Below are 26605 nucleotides of genomic sequence, written 5' to 3'. Positions count from 1 at the left end.
AAAAAGGACAGAGAATAGTTGCTAGAAATATAGGAGAAACAGAAGAATACAGTATCACTGAAGCCAAGGAAAAAGAGTTTTCTAGGAGGGGGTGGTCAGGGAGATCAGCATCGTCCCATATACCACAGGAAGGTCGATGGAGACTGAAAAAAAAAAAAGTCCATTGAGTTTTATAATTAAAAGGTGGCCAGAAATTTCTGAGAGAAATTTAAGTAGAATGATAGGGACAAACATAAAACAAGGCATTAAGAAGTCAATGTTGAGGAAGTGCAAGCAGCTGATGTAAACTATTATTTCAAGCTGATGGTCAGAGGAAGGGGAGGAGTGGGTTGGTGGCTCAAGGAAATAATTCTTTTTCCCTAGGAAAGATATGGAAGACTTGCATTAAAAGAAGGGAAGGAGCCAGTTGAGAGCAACAGGGGATAAATGCTGGGAATCCTGGAAGAGGAGGCCTGGGATATTATCAAGGGCTCATATTCAGGAGCCATGAATAAAACTTTGGATAAAGACTGAATCTTCAAACTCAGGGTTATAAAGTGCTAGCAAACTTAAATGACTGATGGAGAGCATTCATCATACCCTTTAGAAGGTATGATGCTGAAGGGAATGAATGGGTCTCAAGAAGAGAACAGGAAAATGGAGATCTGACTGTCTGCTAAATAAAGTCCTGTCTCTTGAGCCTAGTATTTAAGGCTCACCACAATCTACTGAAACCCTGCTTTTCCAGCCTTACCTCATATGTTCTCCAGCCAAGCAGAATCATTCACCACCCCCTGAACACATTATTAGATGTTTTTGTTTTGTTTTTGGTTTTTGCCTCTGTTCCTTTGCTCTGTGAGCCTTGAATGCCTTCTTCACATTAGCCTCCTATTGAAATCCTACCCATCTTTTTTTTTTTTTTCTTGCGGGGCAATGAGGGTTAAGTGACTTGCCCAGGGTCACACAGCTGGTAAGTGTCAAGTGTCTGAGGCTAGATTTGAACTCATGTCCTCCTGAATCCAGGGCCGGTGCTTTATCCACTGCACCACCTAGTTGCCCCTGCCCCCAATCTTATAAGGCACAACTTGTATGCGGCCTTGTATGAGAAACCCTTCCTAATGCACCCTCCACCACCTGACTAATGATCTTTGATCTTTTACACATTCATTCTTAATTTTTGGTTTGTATAAAGATATTGTGTATGTGTGTGTGTGTGTGTGTGTGTTGTATCTTCCTGTTAGGTCGTGAGCTTTCTGAGAGCAGGGACCATGTTTTACTTAACTTTTGTGAACAAGTGATGGGTTATGACACAGTGAATGCATTGATAATAAACTTGTTGATTTAAAAAGGAACAAGGCTGTATTATAACAGAAAGGAGTAGAAATATGACCCAGTGAACTTTAAAAACATAAAATAGGGGGGCAGCTAGGTGGCCCAGTGGATAAAGCACCAGCCCTGGATTCAGGAGGACCCGACTTCAAATTTGGCTTCAGATACTTGACACTTACTAGCCGTGTGGCCCTAGACAAGTCACTTAACCCTCATTGTCCCGCCAAAACAAAACACATAAATTAGACGGCTGAAACACAACTCTGGTCTCTCAGGTCTGAATCTAATTGCATTTGATTGCACCAGAGGCCCCAGTTAAATAAGATTCCTACACAGCTTGAAGATGGGGTGTGCAAGTCTGTGGGCCCATGACCATCAAGTCGGCATCAAGGCCAGAACTAGTTATTTTTACCAGTCCTGTGACCATTGAGGAATACCTTCCTGGAAGTTTAATTTCATGATGGTATTCAAGGGAGGAAAGGGTGGCTCCTTCCTGGCCTGCTAGTATTACTTGACTCTATTCTGAGTCTAAGAAAAAAATCAATCAGGAAATTTTCCCATTTGAAATGCTTTCACTTAGGGATATGAGGACATAATTACACTGAAAGTAGAATGGAAAAAGGAATGGCCCCATGAGAGCTGGACTTTTTTTTAATTAAAAAAAAAGTTTTATTTTATTGAGGCATTTTATTGCAACACATTAGACAATACCAACAAGCAGACAAACAAAGGCCCCACAAAGTATATGTTCCCAAACAGTTAAGCAAAAACCATCTGAAAGAGTAGTTGTGGCTGATAGGATGCATCATATTCCATGTGTGTATTTATAGATTATTAACTGCAAACCAAGATTTCTACTTTAATTTTAATCATTAAATACCAGCACTGTCCATCATCTTTAGCCTGAGTTGTACTGAAATTTAGTGTTGACTCCATTAAAATGGTTATATCCATTGTGTATGTCGTTCTTTCAGCCTTGATGTCTTTGCTTTGCATCACTTCATAGAAGTCTTCCCATGTTTTTCTAGTTTCTTCATAGTCACTGTCTCACTGCTCTGGAACTGGAGCTTGCTGTTAAAGCAATGATGAGCTCTCCATTTGGGCTATTAAAAATGCTACAGAATCCTCTAGTGAGTGTTCATGCAGTTATCTTGGGCCTAGGTTTTGGGTGACCCCTGATAAGCCTCTGGTTCATCACTGGTAACTGCTGACAAATAGCTGCTACTTTTAAGGGAGAGAATTATAAGAAGCTTGAGGGAGCCAGTGTTTGTTTATGTGACTTAAGTCTGGCATACTTGAGATAACATATTAATAAACTGTGTGATTTCAAGCCAGCCATGTGCACTAGCACAGGCTGGATCCCTAAAAGAGAACAGGCCAACCTTCCAAAATTCAAGCAGCAGGCCAGGAATCTCTGAAATAAAGGTGGGAAAATTTCCCCTGTAATCAAACTACTCTAGCTCAGAACCTCAAACTCCAGGACTTTGTTAAGCCTGGTCACCAAGGAAAAGAGTGATTGTAGGTTATTGTGTGGCCCAGATGGTGATACTATAAGAACAGCCTGACAGTAAATAGGGCTAGGTGTGGTTAGTTCATTATTATTGAAGTCAAATTAGAAATGTGTTTGACTCCATAGTAAACAAGGCTTGTTGTCCCTAAAGAGCAAGTGCGTGCCTGTGTGCGGCAAATCGAGTCTTTGATCATGGGCTTCTCCTATCTTTCAGAGACCTCGTTGTGCTGCTCCTGTTCTCTCAGTCCGATCCATGTCCCCAGGCTTTAGAATTCTGCTATCTGGGCTGAAGGCAGGGGTAGTTCTGCAGCACTCTGCCTTAAGTATTGTTCAGTATTAAGCCCAGTTGTGGGTGCCACCTCTTAGGAGGTTGACAAGCCAGAGTTCCTTCTGAAAAGGATGCCTCTAGGGAGTGAGGGCTCTTAAAACTGAGCTCTATAAGAATGGTGGAAAGTTTAGTCTGAAGAGGAAACTCAAGGGTGTGGCCAGATAGCTGTCTTTGAATATTTGAAGGGTGATATGGACGTAAACTTTTTGCAAGGGTATAACTACAACCAATAGATTGAAGTTATGGTGAGGCAGATTTTGGCTCAATATAAGGAAAAATGTCCTCATAATTAGAACTGCCCAAATAGGAAATGAATTACCTTGGGAGGTAATGACAAGGATACTGATCATGAGTTTTCTGCTCAGCTGCCCACTGAAAATAGCTTCCATCATTGCCAGTCTTTCAGCAGAAAGGCTGACCAAGATTTTCTAGGGGTGATTCATGCTTTAGGTAGGGCTCAGGGTAGGTAATCTCCCCGGGTTCTGTCCAGCTTCAGGATCTGTTTCTGTGTTCCTTTGGCTCTGGCTGTATCATCAGGGCTCTGACTCAGTTTTCCAATGCTCTTTTTCCATTTTAGACTACCATCAATCTCTTTTCATTTAATGTTGCAAAGGGTTGTTGTAAACATCAAAAGAGGCAATGCATATGAAAATTATTTGAAAGCTGAGTTCAAATATAAGGCTTTTTTTTCCATTTCTATTTTTGATTGTTTGGTAAATCTCTCAGAGGAATTAAAAATCTTGATTTCATGGGAGAATACCTAGTGGGGCAAGTAACTCTGCTGTTCTCAGAGAATGTTTATTTATACAGTAGAGATTCGGCAAATCTCTGCATTTAACCAAGCATTAAATAAAATGAACTATCTATATTACTCTAGAAAATTTCCGGCCACAAGACTGACTTTGGTAGTGACAGGTGTGGCCTCCCAATGAGCTGGGCCTGGGAAGATTTAGCCCCAGGCGCCTGTCACAGGTTCAATACTCAGCTAGCCATTGAAAATAGCTATGGGAAGTCAAAGCCTTAGTGGTGAGGACAGGACTGGAGACTCTAAGGAACTGGGCCAGTCTCAGAAGAGAGAGGGTCACTAAAGGACACCAATTTCTAGAACTGAGTGGATGGCTAAGAAAATGAGAACAATTTATCATCATTTATAAAACTGGCAAGAGTGATCAGTTTGACCAGAATTCCCCTCATGTTTTTGACTTTCTTTTGCCTTTCTACATGTCTGTCTTTTAGTCTTTCTTTTTTCTGTGAAAAGTAGATCCTGGTGTCTGTTCAATACATTGAGATACTACTGTGATCTCTCATACTTGAGAAGTACTCTTCATACACATCATGTGTCCAGGTCATGGAACCTGTAGCAAAGCAAAAGGCTTTGACAGTGTGTTAACAACGGAATATTGGAAAGCTGAGCACTTTGGGAAGATAACTTAAAACCTGAAAGGATAGAGCACCAGCCTGGAGTCAGGAAGAACTGACTTCAAATTTGGCCTCAGATACTTACTAGCTCTGTGACCCTGGGCAAGTTATTTAATGATGTTTGCCTCAGTTTCCTCATCTGTAAAATAAGCTGAAGAAGGAAATGGCAAACCACTAGTATCTTTGCCAAGAAAACCCCAAATGGTGTCACAAAGAGTAGGACATGACTGAAACAACCGAATAACACTATCAGGTACACCAATATTATTAAGAGAAGGAATTTACCGAATGACCTCTTCAAATCCTTAGCCAGAGATTGTTGACCAGACTTGGGGAGCAGAGTTTCTTAGACTGATGTAAGTCTCATATTGGAGGGATCACAGCTGTCTCTGTTTCTATTTTAGGCTATTCTTATAGTGTTATGAGCAGACAACTTTGAAGAGTTAAGTTTCTATTTTTGGAAACAAACAAAATACAGTAATTTCTTTAAAGGCTATACTATTTCTATTGTCCATGTTTATGTGAACTGTGGTTAAACTGTTTGTTGACTGACATTCCTAACTCTACCTCTTCTTTCTACCTCTCCCAATGCTTAGCGGAAGCCCCATCAGAGATACCCCAGCTCATACCACAACAACCAGGAAGCTCCCCAGACCCATCACAACCAGAAATTCCTGGAAAATCACCACGACCAAAGGCACCCCAGCAGCTTCCAGAATCAAAAGGCCCCCTGCCGCCCCAGACTCCTGAGAAAACTTTCCAGTCAGGAAGACCTCAGCCACCTTCACAGTCAAAGACTCCTCTACACCCATCGCCCCCGGAGCAGATGCCACCCCATTCCAAGTTACCTGGGTGGACAGGTTTGCCCTTCTTACCGGGATCTACAGGGGTCATCATGGAAACTGGGGAAGCTGGGCCTCCTGGGAAAATGGTTATGTCAGGAAGAGGCTTGCCCAATGGTGTAGATGGCCAGGACAGGCAGCCCATCCCAAGCTCTGAAGGATATGCTGGAGCACCAGGTGAGTCATGAATTAGTTCTGAGTTCTAAACGATTCAGACCAGGGTCTCTTTAACTTTTTTGTGTGTCCTAGAGCCCTCTGGCAATCAGGCAAAGTCTAGAAACCCCTTGTCAGAATCATGTTTTTAAATGCATGAAATAAAATACATTGGATTACAAAGGAAACCAACCCAGGTGAAGAACCCCTAGTTTTTCACCTATAGAATGTAAGGGAGCTGAGATCACCCAGTTCAGTCTTCTCATTTGATCAACAAGGAAAATAAGGACAAGGAAGCAAAAGCCTTAAGTTACACAACAGCCAAGTAGTGGAGGTGGGATGAGAATACAAGTCTGCTGACCAGATAGCCTATCTGTGGCCTCGGTCTCTCACCACAAATGGGAAATTCACATTGTTGGTTCTAAAAGGGACCAGTGAGAAAACAGTGCTGGAATGCCACTGGGGAAACAGTTCTAAGGACATACTCTCCCATGGTGTCAACAGCATTAGTTCTCTAGGGAAAAGGAAACATGTTCTTATCATTTGTGTGTGTGTGTGTGTGTGTGTGTGTGAGAGAGAGAGAGAGAGAGAGAGAGAGAGAGAGAGAGAGAGAGAGAGAGAGAGGCAATTGCGCTTAAGTGACTTGCCCAGGGTCACACAGCTAGTGTGTTAAGTGTCTGAGACTGGATTTGAACTCAGGTCCTCCTGAATCCAGGACCAGTGCTCTATCCACTGTACCACCTAGCTGCCCTGTTCTTATCATTTTCTACATTAGGGTGACAGGGAAAACTAAACTAATTAGCTCAGGTATAGAAAAAACTTAAGAACCCTCAGAATGGAGAACCATATTTTTAAAAGATGTTTATTAGTACAACAATAATTTTTACATCGCCAATAATCTCCTCTGTACCTTTTCCCCTTCTTGGAGAGTTATCCCTTATAACAGATGTTTTTTAAAAAAAGAGACAGAGCAAGGGCGGAACCAAGATGGCAGAGGAAAGACATTAAACCCACAGGGCTCCTGATATAATAACTCCAAAAATAGAAATACAAGAACCCTTGGGGCAGAAAAACACACAAAAATACGGGCTGAGAGTTTTCTCTAGCTATAGATAGATTTCAGGGGGCCATGCTGGGCCACAAATAAAGCCTAATCCTGCAATCGGGCCGACACACCAGACACCCGCCAGAAGAATTTACCCCGGTGCCTCTGAATTGGCTGCAGCACAGGCATCTTCTAGAACCAAGTGCGTGGTCGGACTGAACGGCTGGGGGGGGGTAAAGTTCAGGGGTACTAGTGGACTGGGAGGAAGGATTCGACTGTCTCACCCCAGCGGGGAACCAGGAAGAAATCCTGAGTGGGGGAGACCCAGGTGGGGGAGGAGAGTAGGGGAACAGTCTTATCGGAAGCTGAGAACCACACCACAGAAAGCTTTACTGGTTGGTTGCTTAGTAAAGTAGGCCTGAGGTTATCTCCGGACCTGAGAACAGGCCTGGTGAGATTAAAGCCTGCCCCCTCTCAACCCAAAACACCTGGGACCCTCTGAAGCTGAGAACAGGAGTGGAGCCAAGAAACAGCCCCCCCTCCCCCATCCCCCCAGTGGAGAGTTTAAAATCAAATGAAAGCGAGGCCAGGCAGGCTGAGAAGAAGCCCAACCATCCCCGGGGCCATGCTGTAGCTTGAACAGTGTGTCCTGGAAGCAGCATCACACTTTATGAAGGAGTTAAAAACCAAGAAATAGTAAGCCAGGATGAGTAGGCAGAGAAAGCAGAAGACCATCAAAAACTTCTTTGGGGGTAAGGTAGACCACAGTACAACCTCAGAAGAAGAAGATAATAACAGGGTCAAAGCTCCAACTTCCAAAGCTTCCAAGAAAAATATGAACTGGTCTCAGGCCATGGAAGCTCTCAAAAGGGACTTTGAAGAGAAAGTAGGAGAAATAGAAAGAAGAGGTAGAGAAAAGGAGGAAAGAATGGAAAGGGAAATGAGAGCGATGAAGGAGAGTCATGAGAAAAAAGTCAACAGTTTGAAAAGCCAAATGGAAAAGGAGATTAAAAAACTGTCTGATGAAAATAACTGCCTAAGAATTAAGATTGAACAAATGGAAGCTAGTGACCTTCTGAGCAACCAAGACACAGTAAAGCAAATCCAATTGAATGAAAAAATAGAGGGCAATATGAAATATCTCCTTGGAAAAACAGCTGACCTAGAAAATAAATCTGGGAGAGATAATTTGAAAATCATTGGACTACCTGAAAACCATGACCAAAACAAAAGCTTAGACACCATCCTCCAAAAGATTGTGAGGGAAAATTGCCCTGATATTCTAGAAGCAGAAGCTAAAATAGAGATTGAAAGAATCCACCAATCACCTCCTGAAAGAGATCCCAAGAGGAAAACGTCCAGGAATATTATAGCCAAATTCAAAAACTCCCAGGTGAAGGAGAAAATACTGCAAGCAGCTAGAAAAAAGGAATTCAAATACTGTGGAGCTCCAATAAGGATAAAGTAAGATCTAGCAGCTTCTACATTAAAGGACCGGAGGGCATGGAATATGATATTCCAGAGGGCAAAGGAACTGGACTTCAGCCAAAAATCATGTACACAGCAAAACTGAGTATAATTTTTCAGAGGCAAAAATGGAATTTCAATGAGAAAGAGGTCTTTCAAGCATTTGTGATGAAAAGACCTGAACTGAATAGAAAATTTGGCTTTCAAATACAAGACCCTGGAGAAGCATAAAAAGGTAAACAGGAAAAAGACTTCATGAAGGATATTAAAAGATCAAACTGTTTACATTCCTACATGGAAAGATAATACTTTGAAATCATAAGAACTATCTCAGTAAGAAATTCACAGAAGACAGGGCTGAACTGAATATGAAGGGATGATATCTGTAAAGTATTTATGTTTTGTTCTTTGTAGGGCAGACAGGGTGGGGTGTCTTATGTCTGGGGCTGGATTTGGGCTTGGGGTCTCCTGGGTCCAGGGCTGGTGCTTTTTCCACTGTGCCACCTAACTAATCCATGATGACATCATTAAAATAGGGTTGAGGTGTAGGAGGAATAGACTGGGGGAGGGAGAAGGGGAGAGATGGTCTGGGGAGAGGTAGTTCACATGAAGGAAACAAGGAGAAAGCTTATGGAGGGGAGTAGAAGAGGGGGAAGGAGTTGGGGAGTGAGTGAACCTTAATCTCATCAGAATTGGCTCAAAAAAAGACTAACATACCTACTCAAGTAGGTATAGTAATATATTTTTGCCCTGGGTCGGGGGAGGGAGAAAAGGGGTGGGGAGAAGGGAAGAAGGAAAGGGCAGATTGGGGGAGAGAGCAGTAAAAATCAAAACACTTTCAAGGAAGATGAAGATGTTCTGCATTACTGCACTAGTATAACATATTGAATTGCTTGATATCATTGGGAGGAAGAAAATTTTAGAACACAGAATTAGCTCAGGGACCCTGATCTCATTGGAGTGGGCTCATGGAGGGAATAGCTTTCATACCCAATTAGGAGAAGCAGTCTATTTAACCCTGCAGGAAAATAGGAGGGGAAGAGGATAAGGAAGGAAGGGTGAAAAAAGGGAGTGCAGAGCAAGGGAGAGGATAGTCAGAAGTAAAACACTTTTGAGGAGGAATAGGTAAAAAGAAGATAGAGTAAATGTCATGGGAAGGGAGTGGGATGGAGGGAAATAGTTATGATGATTGATTATAATGGCAAAACGTATGGTACCTACTTTGCTGGGCTTTTATGAAGAAAATTCTCTGTCAAGCTTAAGGTACTATATAAAGATTATGATGAACAGGATACTATCAGAAAAACCTGGAAAGACCTACATGAACTGAAGCAGAGTGAAATGTACTGTATACAAAATAACAGCAATAGTGGGGGATGATCTGCTGGGAAGCATTTGGTTATTTTCAGCAAGGCAATGAGCCAAAATAACCCTGAAAGACTTATGAAGATTGCAGCCCATCTGCAGAGAAAGAACTGATAGTATCTGAAAACAGATGGAAACACATTTAAAACATTTTTTTAAATTTCCTCTTTGACAATACCTTAATCTGAAGTTTTGGTTTTTTTGACTGTTTTCTTTCACAACTAGCTAATATGGGAATTTTTCCATGACCATTCACATATAACTTATCTTGAATTGCTTGAGTTCTTGTGGGTGGGGGGTGGGAATGGAGGGGGGAAGAGAAGTTGGAACACAAAGTTTTTTTTAAAAAATCGATGTTAAAATTTTGTTTTTACATATATTTTGGAAAATAAAATTCTATTCAAATACAAAAAGCAAAACAAAACAAAAAAAGAGACAGAGAAATAAGAGAAAGGAAATTCAGCAAAACCTACTAATCCACTGAAAAAAACTCTGACTTTATATGCAGCATTCCACATCTGTAGATCCTGTCTTGTTCAAAGTAGTTGGGGGAGATGTCTGTTCACATCTCTTCTTATGGGCCTAGGTTGGCCTTTATATAATTTTATGATATTCTTCTGCTTGTTATTTTGTGGCAGAGTTGATAAAGTGCTAGGCTTGGAGTTAGGAAGACATGAGTTCGTCTGGCCTCAGATACTCACTAGCTGTGTGACCGTGGGCAAGTAACTTAACCTCTGTTTGCCTGTCATCTCAACTGTAAGAAGGGGATGGTAGTAGTCATTGTGTACATTATTTTCCTGGGTTTGCCCACTTCCCTTTGTAACAGTTCATATAGATTTTTCCATGCTTCTTTGTATTCATCACATTTGTCCATTCTTATAGCACAATGATATTCCATTACATTTGTGTACCACCAATTTGTTTATCCATTCCCCACTTGATGGGTCCAGATGTTTCCATTTCTTTGCTACCACAAAAGTGCTGCTATAAGTATTTTGGTGTATACGGAGTCCTTCCTTTATTTGGTGTTCTCCTTGGAGTGATGGAGTCTCTGGCTCAGAGTATGGATAGTTTAGTCCCTTGATTTACACAATTCCAAATTGCTTTCTAAAATAGGTCTGGCAATTCAGTTTTTCATTGGCATATTGGGGAGAACCATTTTTTAAAAATCATCATCAAGGGGCAGCTAGGTGGTGCAGTGGATAGAGCCCTGGATTCAGGAGGACCTGAGTTCAAATCTGGCCTCAGACACTTAACACTTACTAGCTGTGTGACCCTGGGCAAGTCACTTAACCCCAATTGCCTCACTTAAAAAAAAAAATCCTCATCACTAGACAGTAGTTTGTTTGAAAAGATCTTGACCTTGTGACCTTGGGCAAGTAACTTATCCTTCGCCTCAGTTTCTTCATCTGTAAAATGGGAATAATAATAGCACCTACCTTCCAGGGTTGCTGTGAGGATCAAATGAGATCATATTTATAAAGTACCTTGCAGAGTGCCTGGCACATACATAGATGCTATATGTTAGCTGTTATCATCATCATCACTACCACCACCACCTCAGGATTTTAGTGGCCCTAAAGCTCAATTTGATTCAGTGCAAGGATATGACCGTAGGACATAACCTTGAAAGCTGAAAGGGATCTTACAAATGTCATTTCACGTGATCTTCATGACCACCCTGGCTGTGATTATTATCATGTTCTTGCACCAAAATCCTGCTGGACTATCTCGGTGGCACAGGCAACCCCAGCTTTTCTCAGGCTACGCTAGCAGAGCTGAGGCTTCAGAGGCTCCTACCAAGCTGGAAGGCCCTGTTCGATGGTTTGGTTAATGAGTGGTGTGTCTGTTATCTGCGGGCCAGCCTGAGTAAGTTCAGGTTGGGTCATCCACAGCTCCTGAAGATATTTTACTGAGGCATGCGGTTTATGTCGGTCTAAGGAACCCACATCAGTGACCCTGCAGGCCTTTAAAAGAATCATTATAGTTATTGTTTTTATCCTCTTGGAGTCTCTTCCCCTGATATCCTCACCTGGAGTTTAACTCTGAAAGCCTAAGGAAGTCATTGGGGATGCTGGGGTAGATGGTCTAACGATCGGAATGACGCCACCTGCTGGAGACTGACTATAGGAAAGTTCTGCCATGAAGTGAAGGTCTTTGAGGGCAAGACCAGGAGTCTTTTCTTTGGCATCAGGAAGTGACGTCTACTGGTGGGAGGAAGAAGGAAGAGACGGGGGCTCTGTCTCGGTCTCTTTCCTGAGGACTCTGGCAGAGAAGGGAGCGAGAAATGCGCTCTCCCTTTAATAGATAGGAATCTAGGCCTTTTCTTCTCTCTTTACCAAATTCTTATTCTCCTTAATAAATGTTTAAAAGTCTAACTCTTGCTAAAGCTTATAATTTATTGGCGACCACTCATTAGATTTTAGACAGTTTAGCTAGAAATTTCCCCTTAACAATGGAAAGCCATGATCCTGGACTGAGAGAAGGGTTTTGTGGTTAGTGCGCTTGTTTATTTAATAATAAAGATAAAAATCGTGTTGTTTCCATCAGTGACAGGGGAGTCCAATATTATTAGCTAGTTATGTATTAGGATTTTGTGTAACACTTGACCATTTGTATTTTGCAGGATACCCTAAACGGCCGTCTCCCGTGGAATCACAAGGTAACAGTGGGTGTCAGAGACACTGCCTATTGGTTGTCCCATTTGATCCTCACAGCAATCCTGCGCCTGGAGCACAGTCCCTTTCTGCTCAGCCCAAGCAGATAAAAGGAGTCTGCTGCAGGTGGTCCTCAAACTCTGCCTCTCCACAGGATGGAATTAATTCCTGAGATAAAGAACTTTGCTTCATAAATCTGGCTCGTTTACATCCCAAAGCCCACATGCACATGGGTCGACTACAAACCTGTCATGTTGAGACTTTATGGGGCTCAGACTGAGTCACATTTTCCAACTGAATCTGTGCAGAACTGGCGTCCCAGAATCTGCCTACCCAGATTCCTCAGCTCCCAAACTCTTGCCTTCAAAGGCACTCTGCAACACTGATATGATAAGCCTGTAGGACATTGGTAGTACTTGCTACTTCAAGGTAGAAGAAAAGTAGGGCTGCCCCCTAGAAATACACAGAATAGGTCTGTAAGTAAGACAGACTTAGAGCTGGAAGGGGTTTTTCAGGTCTAGTTCAACCCTGCTCTCTTTATAACTGAAGAAACTAATGGTTCAGAACAGGGAAAATGACTTGCTCAGGGTCACAGATAGCAAATAACAGAGGCATCTCTTTCCACCTTATCATCCTGTTCCCACCTCCAACCCCTACTCTCCATTCTCTCACCCTACCCTCCAGTCACCCCTAAATAGACAATGCAACAGCCTGGGAATGGGAAAGAACACCCCAGCCCAGAGAGCTCTGACAAATCTGTTTCATTTCCTCTTTTTTAGGGATTCCTACAGCTTCTCTAGTGTCGTTCTCTGCTGGTCTGACTCAGAAACCTTTCCCGAGTGAGGCGGGTGTGGTCCTCTTCAACAAAGTGCTTGTGAATGATGGAGAATTTTATGACCCAAACACTGGTAAGCTTTTGAGAGAAATGGAGTTGGGCTAATGATTTCAGCCTCCTCTCACATGTTCTGTCTTATAGCCTTTATGACCCCAAAGTGTTGGGGAACCCTCCCATAACATATCTGGGATCACAAGTCCCATGAAGGGATCCTGTCTGGGAGAGATTGGCAGTTCCATGAGGTATGGAAGCCAAGCGCTCAAGGGGGTCAGGATTGCATCATTTGTATTCTTCCCAGTGTTGCTGTTTAAAAAAAAAAAAACAAAACAGCTCACATGCAGCAAAATATGATGTGCTTTAGGGGTCTGGAGACCAATATGCAATAGCATTTTCTTGTTATGAGATCAACATACTTGTTCTCAGCATTCACTAGTCAATAGAATTACTCTTGGCACTGCTGTCTATGTGCTCCTCCCACGAGCCCTCCTCCATAAGAGTCACCAGAGATTTCCTTGTTTATCTCTATCTGACACTCACTCGGTAAGCGTGTGCACCGTGTGCTTTGTGCTGTGCCGGACATAAAGAGACACTCTGCTCAGTTTCCCTTCTAATTCTGTGTGTTATTCAAAGAAAAGGGGAGAGGGGAGTGGCAGAGAACCAAATTCTCTTTTTAATGAGGATGAAAACTATGCACGTTGTTTGCTATCAACATAACTTTGGACAAGTGTTTGGGAGAAAACCAGCACTCTGCTCATCCTTCTGGGTGTGCAGTGAAACAAGAGGAGGGACTCTATTGGCTTCCTTTAGGTGGGAACAGCCTGCCTTCTGACTCTAAGCTCCATGGCCTCAGGCTCCCAGCCCTGGAACTTCTCCCTATTCCTTGGCTTTCCCAGCAGTGGTGTGGAGCCTGTGGAGCTCAGGTAAAATCAAGGGAATTCACTCTTCTTGTCCATCTGATCAGTTAGTCTTTCATGGGGGCCCAACAGAAGAATGGAAGAAAATAAAGTGAAAACATTAGGGGTCAATTTAAAAAATGCAAGAAGGAGTTCTTGGCGGCATGTCTTGGGAAGACTTTCAAAAATCAGAAAAAATCATTTTGTGAAAGAGCCACCTGGGAGCAAGAGGTCTCAGACTTTCTATTGTAAGGTCTGGGGAGGACGGACAATACAGCCTAACATTTATTAAGGGTCTGCTATGTGGGGAAGAAAACCCAAACCGTGCTAGGTGCTAGAAGAGATACTTAAGCTTTGTATTTGTTGTTTGTTGGCGTTTAAATAAAGCTATTTACGGGTTTTTAAAGACCCTCAGAAGGCCCACTTATGTCCAGACAGTTTTTCTAATTTCTTTATCAAAAATTAGCAACTTGACTGGGACTGAGTAGGTATAAGATTTTGTACCAGGCCTCCCCAGAGAGTTATTTAAATTCCAGGGAGAGTCACCTACACACCAAGCATGTTAAGCTTTATGAAGTGCTTTCTTTTCAGTCAACCACCATTTAGGAAACAGTGTGGTCTGTGCTGAGGGTACAAAAAGGAAAGTAGAAGACACCCTCTCAAAGAGCTTCCCTCCCAATGGGGGAAATCACATGGATCTAAACCAGTAGCGGCTAGCATGTAGGTAGTGCTCACCATGGGCCAGGCGCTGTGCTGAGCACTTTACAGTTTTCTCATTGGATCTTCCTAACAACCCTGGGAGGTAGGTGCTATTATTCTTCCTGTTTTACAGATTAGGAAACTGAGGCAGAAGTGAAGTAATTTGCCCAGTCATACAGCTAAGTGTCTGAGGCTGGATTTGAACTTGGGTCTTCTTGAATCCAGGCCCAGCACTCTATCCAGTGCACTATCTAGCTGTGTTAGGTGTGTGTAAGTGAAAATTGTTAGGAGCTGAGGGTACCGCATAATCAAGGTAGAGGTGTGGAAGCATTCCAGACATGGAAACAAATATATTCTTCCTCTTTCCTACTGCTTGGACCCCTTGTTCTTTCTTTTTGGTCCCAATCCCATCTTGGAGAATGCACACAGGTACCCCTCCTCCCCAGGAGGCCTTTCCTCTCTCCCTCGAGGCTACATTTACCTCATCTTTTCCTGAACCCAATTCCTTAGTCAATAATTTGGTCTTGAGCCACATGCTGCCTAGTGTTGGAACTTCACTGTTTCACTCATGTGGTTTGTCTCCCCAAGTCAGACCTTTTCTATTCCCTTGGGAAGTCCCTCTGTGCTCACTCCATCTAGGTATGTCCACAGTGGGTGATTGGTAACTATTGAATGAATGACTATAACTGCATAATGATAAAGCTTTCCTGTAGGCAAATGATCCAAAGGCAAAACCAGATTAAGCCCCTGCCCTAAGCAGCTTTCATCTTCATCATATTCATGGGCTATTGGTGTACTGGTTGACATGGTGCTTATGGGTAGCCTTGATGTGCCTCAGGAATTAGACCAGAAGGGGTCTTAATAACTCTTTTCTTAGAACTCTTAAAGGGGGGCTGGGCTAGTCACCCTTTTCTGACTACCCCACCCTGATTCCTGGGTGGGAGAGGCCAAGGCACCATCTACCTTTAAGTTCCCCCTGCTCTCTGTAGGTCTCACTCCTCTAGGCCGAGCATCACCATGGATTTCCCTGGACCCTGATAAAGAGTGATAGTTCAACCTCTTGGGGCTGGCCCTTAATTTTCCAGCAGTGAACAATGGGATTAATTTATACTTGCCTTACAACAGCTTGAGGAAAAAATGCTCCTGGGTCCACCAAATTTGCATGTTCTTTCCTATTCTTTAAACCCTCCCTTTGTTCCCAGCCACCTCTTTTCCACACCCTTTCTTCTGTGCTTAGGGCATATGGGCTATTGTTTAGGGTCTGGGATCAGCTGGCAGCTCATCAGAAAGCAGTTAAATGATCAACGTGGTGCACATACCCACTGACCAAACACTTAGGAGTCAAATTTTTTCAGGAAGAAAGCCAATTGCATGATGTCGCCAAGTTTTGGTTGAGTACTTTATTCTTGGTGCTTTGTGGAACATATCATGCTTTCCCTAGAAGGGGGAATCTTGCTCATTTCTTGGTATTTTGCACAGCAGTGAAGGAAATAACGGCAGTAGCCTTTCCAGGAGATACAGATTATAAATTTGGATCTTTGGGTGTTTCCAGCATGAGTCTCTGTAGAGTCAAAGACCTAACCAACTGCAAGGAACTCTTGAAATGACATAAAAGAGGAAACAATGAGGTTTCCATAAAATGGAAAGGGAAGCCGTCATGATTGCTTCAGTATCTGAAATGGGTACGGTCCATATATAGGCTAGGGGAGACCAAGGCCATAGAACTAATAAAACTGGTCAAAAATAGCTGCCCTCTCCTCCGGATCTTCAGGAGCAATGTTTAAAGAGAAAGCTTATCCTGGTGACCTGATGCTATTAAATTGGAATTTTGTGCCCTAATTATGCTACCTCCCTGGTGGGCCCCAGCAGCTTGAAAGCTGGTGTGTGGATTTGTACTTTTGTTCTTCTCAAGATTGTTAGAATCGGAAGACAAAGATCTGCAGGAGGAAGAATGACTTATTATTGTAAGAAGCAGCACACCAGGATTGGGACACACGCTAGGGCGTGTGTGTGAGACACGAGAGGGGTTCTACTTTAGATTTTGCTAGCTCACCACTGTGTCTAAATAAAAAGGGCTTTGGTTTTGTATAAACTCTGAACACTTGTCTCTTTCTCCCAGGGATCTTTACTGCCCCATATGATGGTCGATACCTGATCACTGCCATCCTCACTCCCGAGAGAGATGAGTATGTCGAAGCCGTCTTGTCAGTCTCCAATGCCAGTGTGGCCCAGCTGCACACAGCTGGATACAGAAGAGAACTCTTGGAATATCACAGACCCCGAGGGGGATTACATACCTGTGGTGGAACAGGGACTTTCCATCTCATTGTACACTTGAAAGCAGGAGATGAGGTGAACATTGTGGTGACTGGGGGCAGGCTGGCCCACACAGACTTTGATGAAATGTACTCCACATTTAGTGGAGTTTTCCTCTATCCTTTCCTTTCCCACATCTAGACTGGCTTAGAACATCAAGGAAAGGGTCAAGATAGTTGGAATAAACTCCAAAACTTTAATATATTCATTTGATGTATGTAATTATGTCTTCATGACCCCACACCATGCTTCCCCTGCTGCCTTTACAAAAGGAGAGTTCAGGTTTTTCCACCTCTTGTTTCAAAGCCAGGCAACACAAGAGCTCACACTCAAACACACACACACACCTTTTTCATTCCTCCAACCAAGCAACTTGAAAATCTACTTTATCCCTCATATTTATGACTCAGAATCGCATCCTCTCTGATTCCAAAGTATTTGCCCTCAGTTATATTCATCAGACCTTCTTGCATCTCCCTAGCTCAGAACCCTGAGTCATTTCATTACTGCTGGCGATAGGAATTGACTGCATGGTGGTAGATGGAGTGCTTCCTCCTAAGAGAGAAGGAACAGCTGCTGTTGGCTTCCAGGGCTCTTCTTATTGTCTGGAAGCTGGTTTTAGACCACAGGCTTTGAGAGCTAAGTTAATGACTATGCTCATTTCTTCCAAAGAGCAGAACCAGAGGGAATTGTCCTCTGTTAGGAGAGGAGGCTATGCCCCTCTGGTTATGTCACAACACGGATGCCTTTCATCTATATTGCTTAGGGGAAAAAGTTTAAACACTGAAGTGTCTATTTGTGATCCCATCAGAGGAACAGAATCCCTGGGGGTTTGAAATTCTTCTTACAACTTCCATCTGAAACTGTGACTTTAGACAAGTCACCCTTCTCTCTCTTCTGGGCTAGCTTCCCCAGCTGAGTGTGGGGAATACTACAGACTAGATGTGTTTGCGAAGCCAGCTGGGCTCCTCAGATGACATGTACATTGTGAGTGCAAAGACAAGGAGTACCGATAATAATAAAAAAAAGGTCAAATCATGTGATGGTAACTTCCTCAAGTTTGGTGTGTCCTTTTTGGATGGGGAAGGAGGAGGGAGGCTTCGAAGAAGGGGAAAAAGCTGAGGAGGGCCAAGGGGAGGGAGAGGAAAGGCAGATATATATATATTGGATCCTTCGTGGCTATGGAAGCTAAAAAGGAGATAACTTTAAATATATGAACTGTACGAACTTTAAAAAAAAAAAAAAAGCCAAGCTGTGTACTTGCCTTTTTGGGTGTGTAAATGCAGACCAGATGTGAATGGATTGAAATACCCCCACATGATCCCTGCAGCTGAAGGGAAGAGCGCCTCTGAAGGGACACTTTAAATTTATATTTAATCAACAGCTTGCCCAAGCCGATGAGATCAAATGCTCAGTTACTTCACTGCATAGTTCAGTAATAGACACTGATTTAATAGCACTCTGGTTTCTAAGCAACGAAAGGCTCAACATAAAACTTATCACATCTTTCTTGAAAGCTGAGGTCATGTTGAGAAATACAGAATACCAATATACTTTAGTTAATATTAACTCAAGTAACAATAACAGGTCACATTTCTATAGCACCTATTATCTGACAGGCACTTTGCTAAGCACTTTACAAATATCTCATTTGATCCTCGTAACAACATTTTTACAGTTGAGGAAGCTGAGGCAGACAGAAGTTAAGGGAACTGCTGGGGTCACACAGCTAGTATCTGAGGCTGGATTTGAAAACAGGTCTTCCTGACAGCAGGGCCAGCACTCTATCCGCTACACCACCAGCTGCCTCAAATTTATACAATGAGTGGCTTAAGATATATTATCTTATTTGATCTTCAAAATAATCTTGTGATGGTTATTATCATTATCCTTTATTTTACAGATAATTCAGAAACACAAGATCATAGATGTAGGAAGGAGGAGACCTCAGGGGCATCTAGTCCAGCCTCCTCATCTTACAGATTAGAGGGAGGTGATGTAAAGGGGCTAAAATTCCAGCTAGACTGTCTAAAAATCTAATGAGTAGTTGCCAATAAATTAGAAGCTTTAGCAAGAATTTAGACTTTTAAGCATTTATTAAGGAGCATAAGAATTTGGTGAGGAGAGAGAAAGAGGCCTAGATGCCTACATCTATCTCAGGGAGCCAGCATTTCATTCCACTCCCCACGAGGTCCTGGAGAAAAGAGAGAGCCTCACCCCTTCTTCATCCCACAAGCCTCCTATGTAAACCGGAAACATCAAACATCACTTCCTGACGCCAAGGAACTGACCTTCCAAGCCACGTGGCTTGCCCTCAGACGCCTCCTCCTCATGGAGGAGCTTTCCTACAGTAACTCTCCAGCAGGTGGCGTCACTCCAATTGTCACAGTGGGTAGAGTGAGAGATCTGGAGTCAGAAAGAAGAGTTCAAACCCAGCCTCAGACACTTCCTAGCTGTGTGACCCAGGGCAAGTCATTTAATCCTGTTTGCCTCAGTTTCATCATCTGTAAAATGAGCTGGAGAAAGAAATGGCAGAGCACTCCAGTGCTTCTGCCAAGAAAACTGCAAACTGGGGTCGTGAAGAGTTGGACACAATCAAACACAATTAACAACATTAGGATCTTTGTAGATGCTTTCTTAGTACCAAAACAGTCATATGAATTGGTGCCATTTTTCCAAGGGAGGAAAAAAGGCTAAACCAGAATTCAGTGCTCTGGAGTATTGCCCCAAATGGGTTTGGACTCAGGTTTTCTCAACTGATAAAGCAAAGCCTGCCCTCCCCCGTGGAATGGATGCTTTTGTCTCAAGGAGTGTAATTAACATTTAAAATGGGGAGGGGGGGAGAGGTTCAATAGATAGTCAAAGACAGTTCCATTTGTATTTATTTTTCTCCACTTTGATTCTCCCTTCTGGATCACTCATTTTGTGTTCTCATGGCATAAACCAGATTTACACCTTACTTGGGGATCTGGAAGGCCCCAAAGGAGAAGAAACAGAGCTCTGAGGACAAAAAAATTCTTCTGTACTTAGAATTTTTTAGCTCTGCTCAGAAGGGTAGGGAGATGTGCAGCCCAGAGAGAAACAATTTCAGCCTGTTGCCTACAAAGCTAGGAAATCGACTAAAGGTAGTCTGTCACATTACTGTTGGCTGTCTTGAAAATGACTCATAGAAACAAAAAACAGTGTGATAACGAGCATTTGGGGAAAGGCTGTTTGCAAGCAAGTCTCCTTTCTCTAACACACACACCCCACTGAGAAGAGAACTTGTTCAACAATGAAAAAGGAAACTGCAGCAGGCAAGGACTGGTGGATATTGCCCCGTTTTTAAAACTACAGGACTGAGTGTGGTAAGTGCAAAAGTGCCTTCTGCTGGTGGTACATCCTCCTCAAGGAAGGCTACATTTTTGCCCTTTTGGACCAAAGCAGGCAAGCAAAATAAATAAATAAATAAATGGAAATAGATATAGACACCTAATATGAATATGTGTATATCAATCAATCAATCACAAAATGTTTATGAAGCTCCTAGTACTTTCAGGCACTACACACAGACATATACACACATTTCCCCTACATGGTCTCTCAAAAACTGCAAACAATATGTCTGGTTGCAATTAGCATTTAGTCATTCACAACTTAAGAGAAGTGGTGGAAACTGCTAACACTTAAACAATTTAAAGGGTTTGTGGGCAAGGACATTTCCTCTTGAATGACTCTCCCACAAATTATTTCATGAAGAAAGCTGCCTCTTTTCCAATTTGATCTCATCTCTTCTATACCCAACTGACTGACTCTCACAGTTCCATTAGTTTTCCCAGATCTTCTACTGTCCCACCTCCATATCAACACGGAGTTAAAGTTCAATGTAAAAAGTTGCTTTCATGGCTTAACTTTGTAACACAGTAAGTGTGCAATATTTACATGAGGACAGAAACTTAAACACCCACCCATGGTAAGGGGTAAGAGAGCTCAGTAAAGGAACAGAATTCAAATAATACATAGGAAGTGGCCGATGGGAGGAGTTTACTTTGAAGAAAGAGAACTTCAATTTTCCTTTGAAAACTGATTAGTAGACTAGGGACAACATCTAGTACACACCAGAGTTGGACAATTTCATGAAACTGACAAATTGGATAGAGCTCTAAGCTTTCTTTTTTTTAATTCTAAAAGTATTTTATTATTTTCCAGTTACATGTAGAGATAGTTTTCAACATTAGTTTTTATAAGATTTCTAGTTTCAAATGTTTTTCCCTCCCTCCCCTCCCTGTCCCCCTCCCCAAGACAGCAAGTAATCTGCTATAGGTTATATATGTACAATAACATTAAACATAATTCTGCATTAGTCATGTTATAAGAGAAGAATCAGAGCAAAAAGGAAAAACCTCAAAAGAAAAACAACAGCACCAAAACCAAAAGAAACAGTGTGGTTCAATCTGCATCCATATTCCACAGGTTTTTTGTTTTGTTTTGTTTTTTTTCTGGATTTGGAGAGCATTTTCCATCATGAGTTCTAAGCTTTCTGAACATTATGTGCAGAGGGAAACAGTGGAAGAGAGAAGTCTGGGAGGTGAAGGCAATTTTGCTAACACTAGTCAGAAAACAATAGAAATTGCATATGTATGAATGAATCATTCCTTGGCTGAATCCACAAAGCAGGAGAGGCTGGTTCCTGCTGGCATGCACTAAACTTTGGGAAACACATTTTTAAAAATTACCAGCAAAAAAGAAGTCCCTTTTTGTAAATAAATCTGTCTACAAAGATAGGAATGCTAATTTATGGAAATGACCAATTTCAATTGAACACTGCTTTTCTGGCAAGAGCTCAGAGACATCTTGATGGGTTAAATATCCTCGAAAAGAAGAAACAGTCAATGTATATTTAGTTTACATTTGTTTATTATCAGAACATTTTGTTTTGAACATCAAACATTGCACCAAAATGTGAGCCATTTACCAAGATAATGCAGTCTCTTTACCAAACCCAAAGTATCCTACTGATGCTCAGATCAAGTTTAACAACTTAAAAAAACAAGCCCATTAGTGTCTTTGCTGTCCAATAATCTAATACTTCACCATAATCTCAACTTAATTAATCAAAAGCACCGAAAAGTCCTCTCTTCATACACCTTCAAAACAAACCAACAATCATAGTTTTCTTCTTGTTTCTAAGAAAAATTAAGTTTTGAACCAGTTTCACCCAACAAAGCAGAACCGAACACAGGAAACTCAAGCTTCACAGCGCAAAGTACGTATCACTTCAAAGCTGCTAATATTTCTTATACCATCTTTCAATAAGAGAAGGAACTTGCTTTATAAGCTTTTTGTTTTTTTTTAAATCTGAAGTGCACCTTTCCTATAGGACTCTTCAGGGGTCCTTGAAGGTGCAGTGAGGCTCAGAATGGTGAAGTGTCTTCAGAGACTGGACCAACAGCCCAGACTTTTCCTGAAGCTCCATACAAATTAGCAGTCACTTTCAGTCATTTGAACAGCAACAGATTCCCCCCAGTTGAAAACTATGGAAATAGAACATCTAAACACAGTAAAAGGATTTGAAAGGGCTAAATCTGCATGCTCTGGGACCATCGTATCTGCACTTCTATGACAGTCTGATCAACAATTGACAAATCTTACATTTGGAAGAAGTACAAGCTCAAAGCACATGGATATAAAAGCAATTGGTAAAGTTAATAAGACTGATTTTATTCTTTTTAAAGGAAATTCAAGCTATTGAATCACTGAAGATAAGGAGAGTGTGCAGGAAGACTCATCAAATCTGCACTCCGACATTTCTTAATATCTCCCATTACTGCTGAAACATACAGATTCTCACATGACTTCAAATAAGTGGGATTAACATATCTTCATTAACACACCATCTTAAGGGTTGGTGTACAAACACACTCAATTTCACCTCTTTCACAGAAAGAACAAAAGTCATTTGTACCAAATGGCAATGGGATTTTAGCACAAACTTAATACTTCAATAACACTATCATCAGAGCAAATCACCTACTTCCAGTAAGAGAGACTTCTTTTTTTAAATAAGGAAAGAGAATAACTTGTTAATTAGCATACATAGAGCCACTGAATCAGACTGCAGCACAAAGCAACAAGTGGGCCACGTTAAAGCCTACTTCTTATGGACACTAACACAAAAGAGTAGAGTCACAGCAATCACATAGAGGTAAGAATCCAATTCCCAGGCTGGATCCGAAAAGGCCTATGTGTCCAATGAGAAGACTGTTCAAAGAGAAATAAAACCATCAAACTCTTAAAAGGCTGCATCTCCTTTGAAGGAGGACATAAGAAGGGGTGGGTAAATTCAGAAATCTTTTGTACCTCATGTATAAAAAAAGCCAAAACACCCTTACATTTGGAGGTTAGGTGAGTAGAGCTCACAAGCACAAGCTTTATAGATGACATGCTATGGCATTTATGAAAATAAAGTTATCTATCTATATATATATGCATGTATGTATATGCATGTATGTATGCATGTGCATACATACATACATATATACACACACACTCTACTATGATTTTAATTCACTAGATAGCTAGAACTTCATAAATATAATCTACTTTCCCTAATTTAATATGGATAAATACTTCAATTGACTCACCTAAATAATCAGTCATTCTGAACCACTGAAGGTGAGATGTTTTAACTAGAAATTCTTTTGCCCCTTATTTGGGAGCACCTGACTCTTCAGTTTTGCCACTGAAAATCATCCAAGGCATTTCAAGTTTCCCCCCCCACCCTTGCATTTGAAGTGTGCTCCATATCGACGCAAACCAACCAGGGTCAACAGCTAAGACACAAAGAGAATTCCCAGTCATGCTGACCCAGAGGACTGGCCATATCTGCCTATCTCTCTAGCCCATTTCTGGATCAATATTTTCACACTATGGGAAAGGCAGGTCAAAACTGAGAATGCTTCTCATTCAAAATAGCTCCCGGAAGGAACTAGGTCAGAACAGAAAGATCAATTAGAATGCAGTTTGACTAGCCTAAGTGGTCCCCATGTTGGGCCACTGCCATCTCAGTTCAGAGTGTTCTTCAGTCCACCCCAAACTTCTTCTCTGCTAGTTCCCTAGAATAGACACCAAAGGAACAGTCCTTCCAAAAGAGATGTCCATCCGTGGATGAGTATCCAACCTGGATCCTGAAAATAGCTTACAGTACAAAACCTCTGAACTTGTTTGTGACATGGTGCCATCCATTTGGATATGTAGACCACCTGGTGGCAAGAGATACAACAGCAATTATCTGCAATTTTCAATTATACTGGGAAATCCTGCTATTGATTTTCTGGTAAAAGTACCTCAATTTTAAGTCTGCAAATTTAATTTTTCTACCTTCACTATAGATACCCCATAAAACCATTTTGTGCCTTCCACCTTTCTACCAATGGAACACACCCCAAATCTGCACATACCGATTTGTCTGTATTGAACCTAGACTTGCAACGCTGCAAACATGGGGACTCTAAATGATTGTCCTGGAGCTTTTCCTCAGGGATAGATAATCCAAAGTGAGATACATCCCTCTCCCCCTCCCCAAAACCAAAAACTACCTCTCAACTTCTCTTGGCTTTGTCATGAGACCAGATTAAACTGCTCACCTGAACACTGCTGATCTTTGCACTGAAACCACAAAGGGAGACCCAGAGTGGAAAACAGGAGGACACTGCTTAACAGATCCAATCAACACCCCCAAGAGAATGAGCCTTCTGAAGTGAACACCAACGGTGATGCCCAGAAACAGTTCGCCTGGGTGGGAGATCACCTGACACGAACACGGGCAAGAGAAAAGTATGGCCAACAAGTGCCAACTGGGGTTCTGAGAATGCACTCATAGGAACTTCTGGAACCACGTGCACTTGCATGTACTTGACTGGCCCACAAATTCTCAACCGAGATTCCCATTACTTGAAATTGATTGTGTAAAACAAATGAGCACAGGTGTGATTTGTCTCTCTTGGCTAAGTCTGAGCTGGAACTACAAAAAGGCCTCAGCCTAGGGCAATTACAGAAAAAACAAAACAAACAAAAAAGCCAATCACAAAATGTCTTCCCTAAAAGCTCACAATGTTTTAATGTAAGAAAACCACTTCTTACATTAAGGCTCAAATAAGACCTGCTTATTTAAAGGGGGTTGTATGTATGTGGTAGTGGTTGGGGAAGAGGGGAAGGGAGGATGTCATTACTCAATGTAATGAAAAAAAAAAAAAAAGACAAAGTTTCAGTATATTCATAAGTAAAGGGGGTCTGCTTAATGAGTGCCAATATTGCTGTACATATGAAAAACACTATTTGTACATCTAAGCAGCTATTCTTTCGTATTTTCTGAGTAAAAATTTTAAGAACAGATATATACAGATTTTGTACCTACATTATTAATTGGCCCTTGTAACAGTTAACCGAACAACTAATCCTCTGAAAATACCCTGGTAATATATGGAAACACTAAACCCAAAGTGCCTGCATGGGGACTACTCCAATCTACTTTCCAGAACTTTTGGTGCACTTTTTTTTTTTGGCTTCTCCTTTCCACCTTTTAAACTACAGCAATTAAAAGGGGAAGAAAAGGGAAAAAATGAAAATAAACCATCAAATACAAAAGGTCTCCAACAAGAGAAGCATAGGACTACAAACTTAAGGCTAATGCTTCATCTTCACTCTACCTTCCAGTACCGCGGGCTCTGGCAGTGTTAAGTTCCAGATACAATCAATCCCCAAGTCAAGCCAGGAGAGTAAAGCGAAAAAGGCAACTGCGCCTTTCCCCGCTCTGGATAGTTTGTGCCTCAACACCTATGGATCTAAGGTAAGATGAATGTGCCCCCGTATCAGAAGTGCTTTTCACTCTTCACACTGAGCCTGAGCATCTGAAGAGCAGACCCCTTTTCCTGAAGGGGTGGCGACATTCAAGCCAGGTCATCCATGTTCACCGTTGGGATCGGGTCTCGCCAGTAGCAAAAGGAACTGAATTCTGGGCAGGAAAAAGCAGAATTCTGTTCTTTGTTGAGGAGTGGGAACACGTGTTCTACAAGTTCACTCAGCCTGTGATACCTAGATGAGAAGGGGTGGGGCAGAAACACAGATATCAGACCTTTCAAGCTGAGCAAGAGATACCAAGTCTGAGATCATCCTGAAACAAGAAATTCAATCTCCCGACTCTGGGCATTTTCATGGGCTGTTCTCATGCCTGGACTGCTCTCCCTGCTCATCTGTGCCTCCTGGCTTCCCACCTTCTGTAGGAAACCTTTCCTGACCTGCTTCTAGTGCCTGCCCTCTGCTGACAACCTCTCATTTCCCTGCATAAAGCTCATTTGTATGTGACTGTTTGCATACTCTCTGTGAGCCCATCAGACCAAGCTCCTTCGGAGTGAGGGCTGCCTTTTGTCTTGCTTTGTATCCCCAATGCTTGGTACGGTGCCTGGCACATAGTAGTAGTGCTTAATAAATGTGTAGTAACTGATGGACTACGTATCTTGGATCCCTTACATAGAGAGGAAAAAACAAAATAAAACCATACATCTAGACCCCATCTGACAAACTGAATTTGTTAATGTTCTATTTTAATTTAAGTTCTATTTTAAAAGTGTGGTTTGTTGAGGATTTCTTACTTGGCAGGGGACAGACAAAAATCTAGGCAAAGAGAAGGGTCTCCCCAAGTTAGGACTGCTGTCTTAGTTCACCAGTACCTGTCATTTAAGGTGTAGTATTTTGTTTCCTACCCATACTCCCTGCAACCGTGCACCATAA

The 26605-nt window shown here is 42.0% G+C and overlaps 2 protein-coding genes across 3 annotated transcripts in view; one reads left to right on the top strand and one right to left on the bottom strand.

The window, feature by feature from the left end:
* Positions 1-17860, top strand: part of EMILIN2 (elastin microfibril interfacer 2) — a 74354-nt gene extending 56494 nt beyond the window's left edge. The window contains exons 5-8 of the mRNA XM_043980074.1: positions 5162-5584; positions 12064-12099; positions 12874-13002; positions 16641-17860. Of these exons, the coding sequence (XP_043836009.1) occupies positions 5162-5584; positions 12064-12099; positions 12874-13002; positions 16641-16978 (926 nt within the window). The 3' untranslated portion in view covers positions 16979-17860. The remainder of the gene's footprint in view (positions 1-5161; positions 5585-12063; positions 12100-12873; positions 13003-16640) is intronic.
* Positions 17861-21715: 3855 nt separating this feature from the next.
* LPIN2 (lipin 2) overlaps positions 21716-26605 on the bottom strand; it is a 105541-nt gene continuing 100651 nt past the window's right edge. For both annotated transcript variants that reach the window (XM_043977909.1, XM_043977901.1), the window contains exon 20: positions 21716-25909. In XM_043977909.1, coding sequence (XP_043833844.1) covers positions 25765-25909 — 145 coding nt within the window. In that variant the 3' untranslated portion in view covers positions 21716-25764. The remainder of the gene's footprint in view (positions 25910-26605) is intronic.

The sequence above is a fragment of the Dromiciops gliroides genome, chromosome 1 (genome assembly GCF_019393635.1).
Source record: "Dromiciops gliroides isolate mDroGli1 chromosome 1, mDroGli1.pri, whole genome shotgun sequence".
NCBI classification, from domain to species: Eukaryota; Metazoa; Chordata; class Mammalia; order Microbiotheria; family Microbiotheriidae; genus Dromiciops; species Dromiciops gliroides.
Note: the sequence above shows the minus strand (reverse complement) of the source record. Positions and strands in the feature narration are given on the sequence as shown.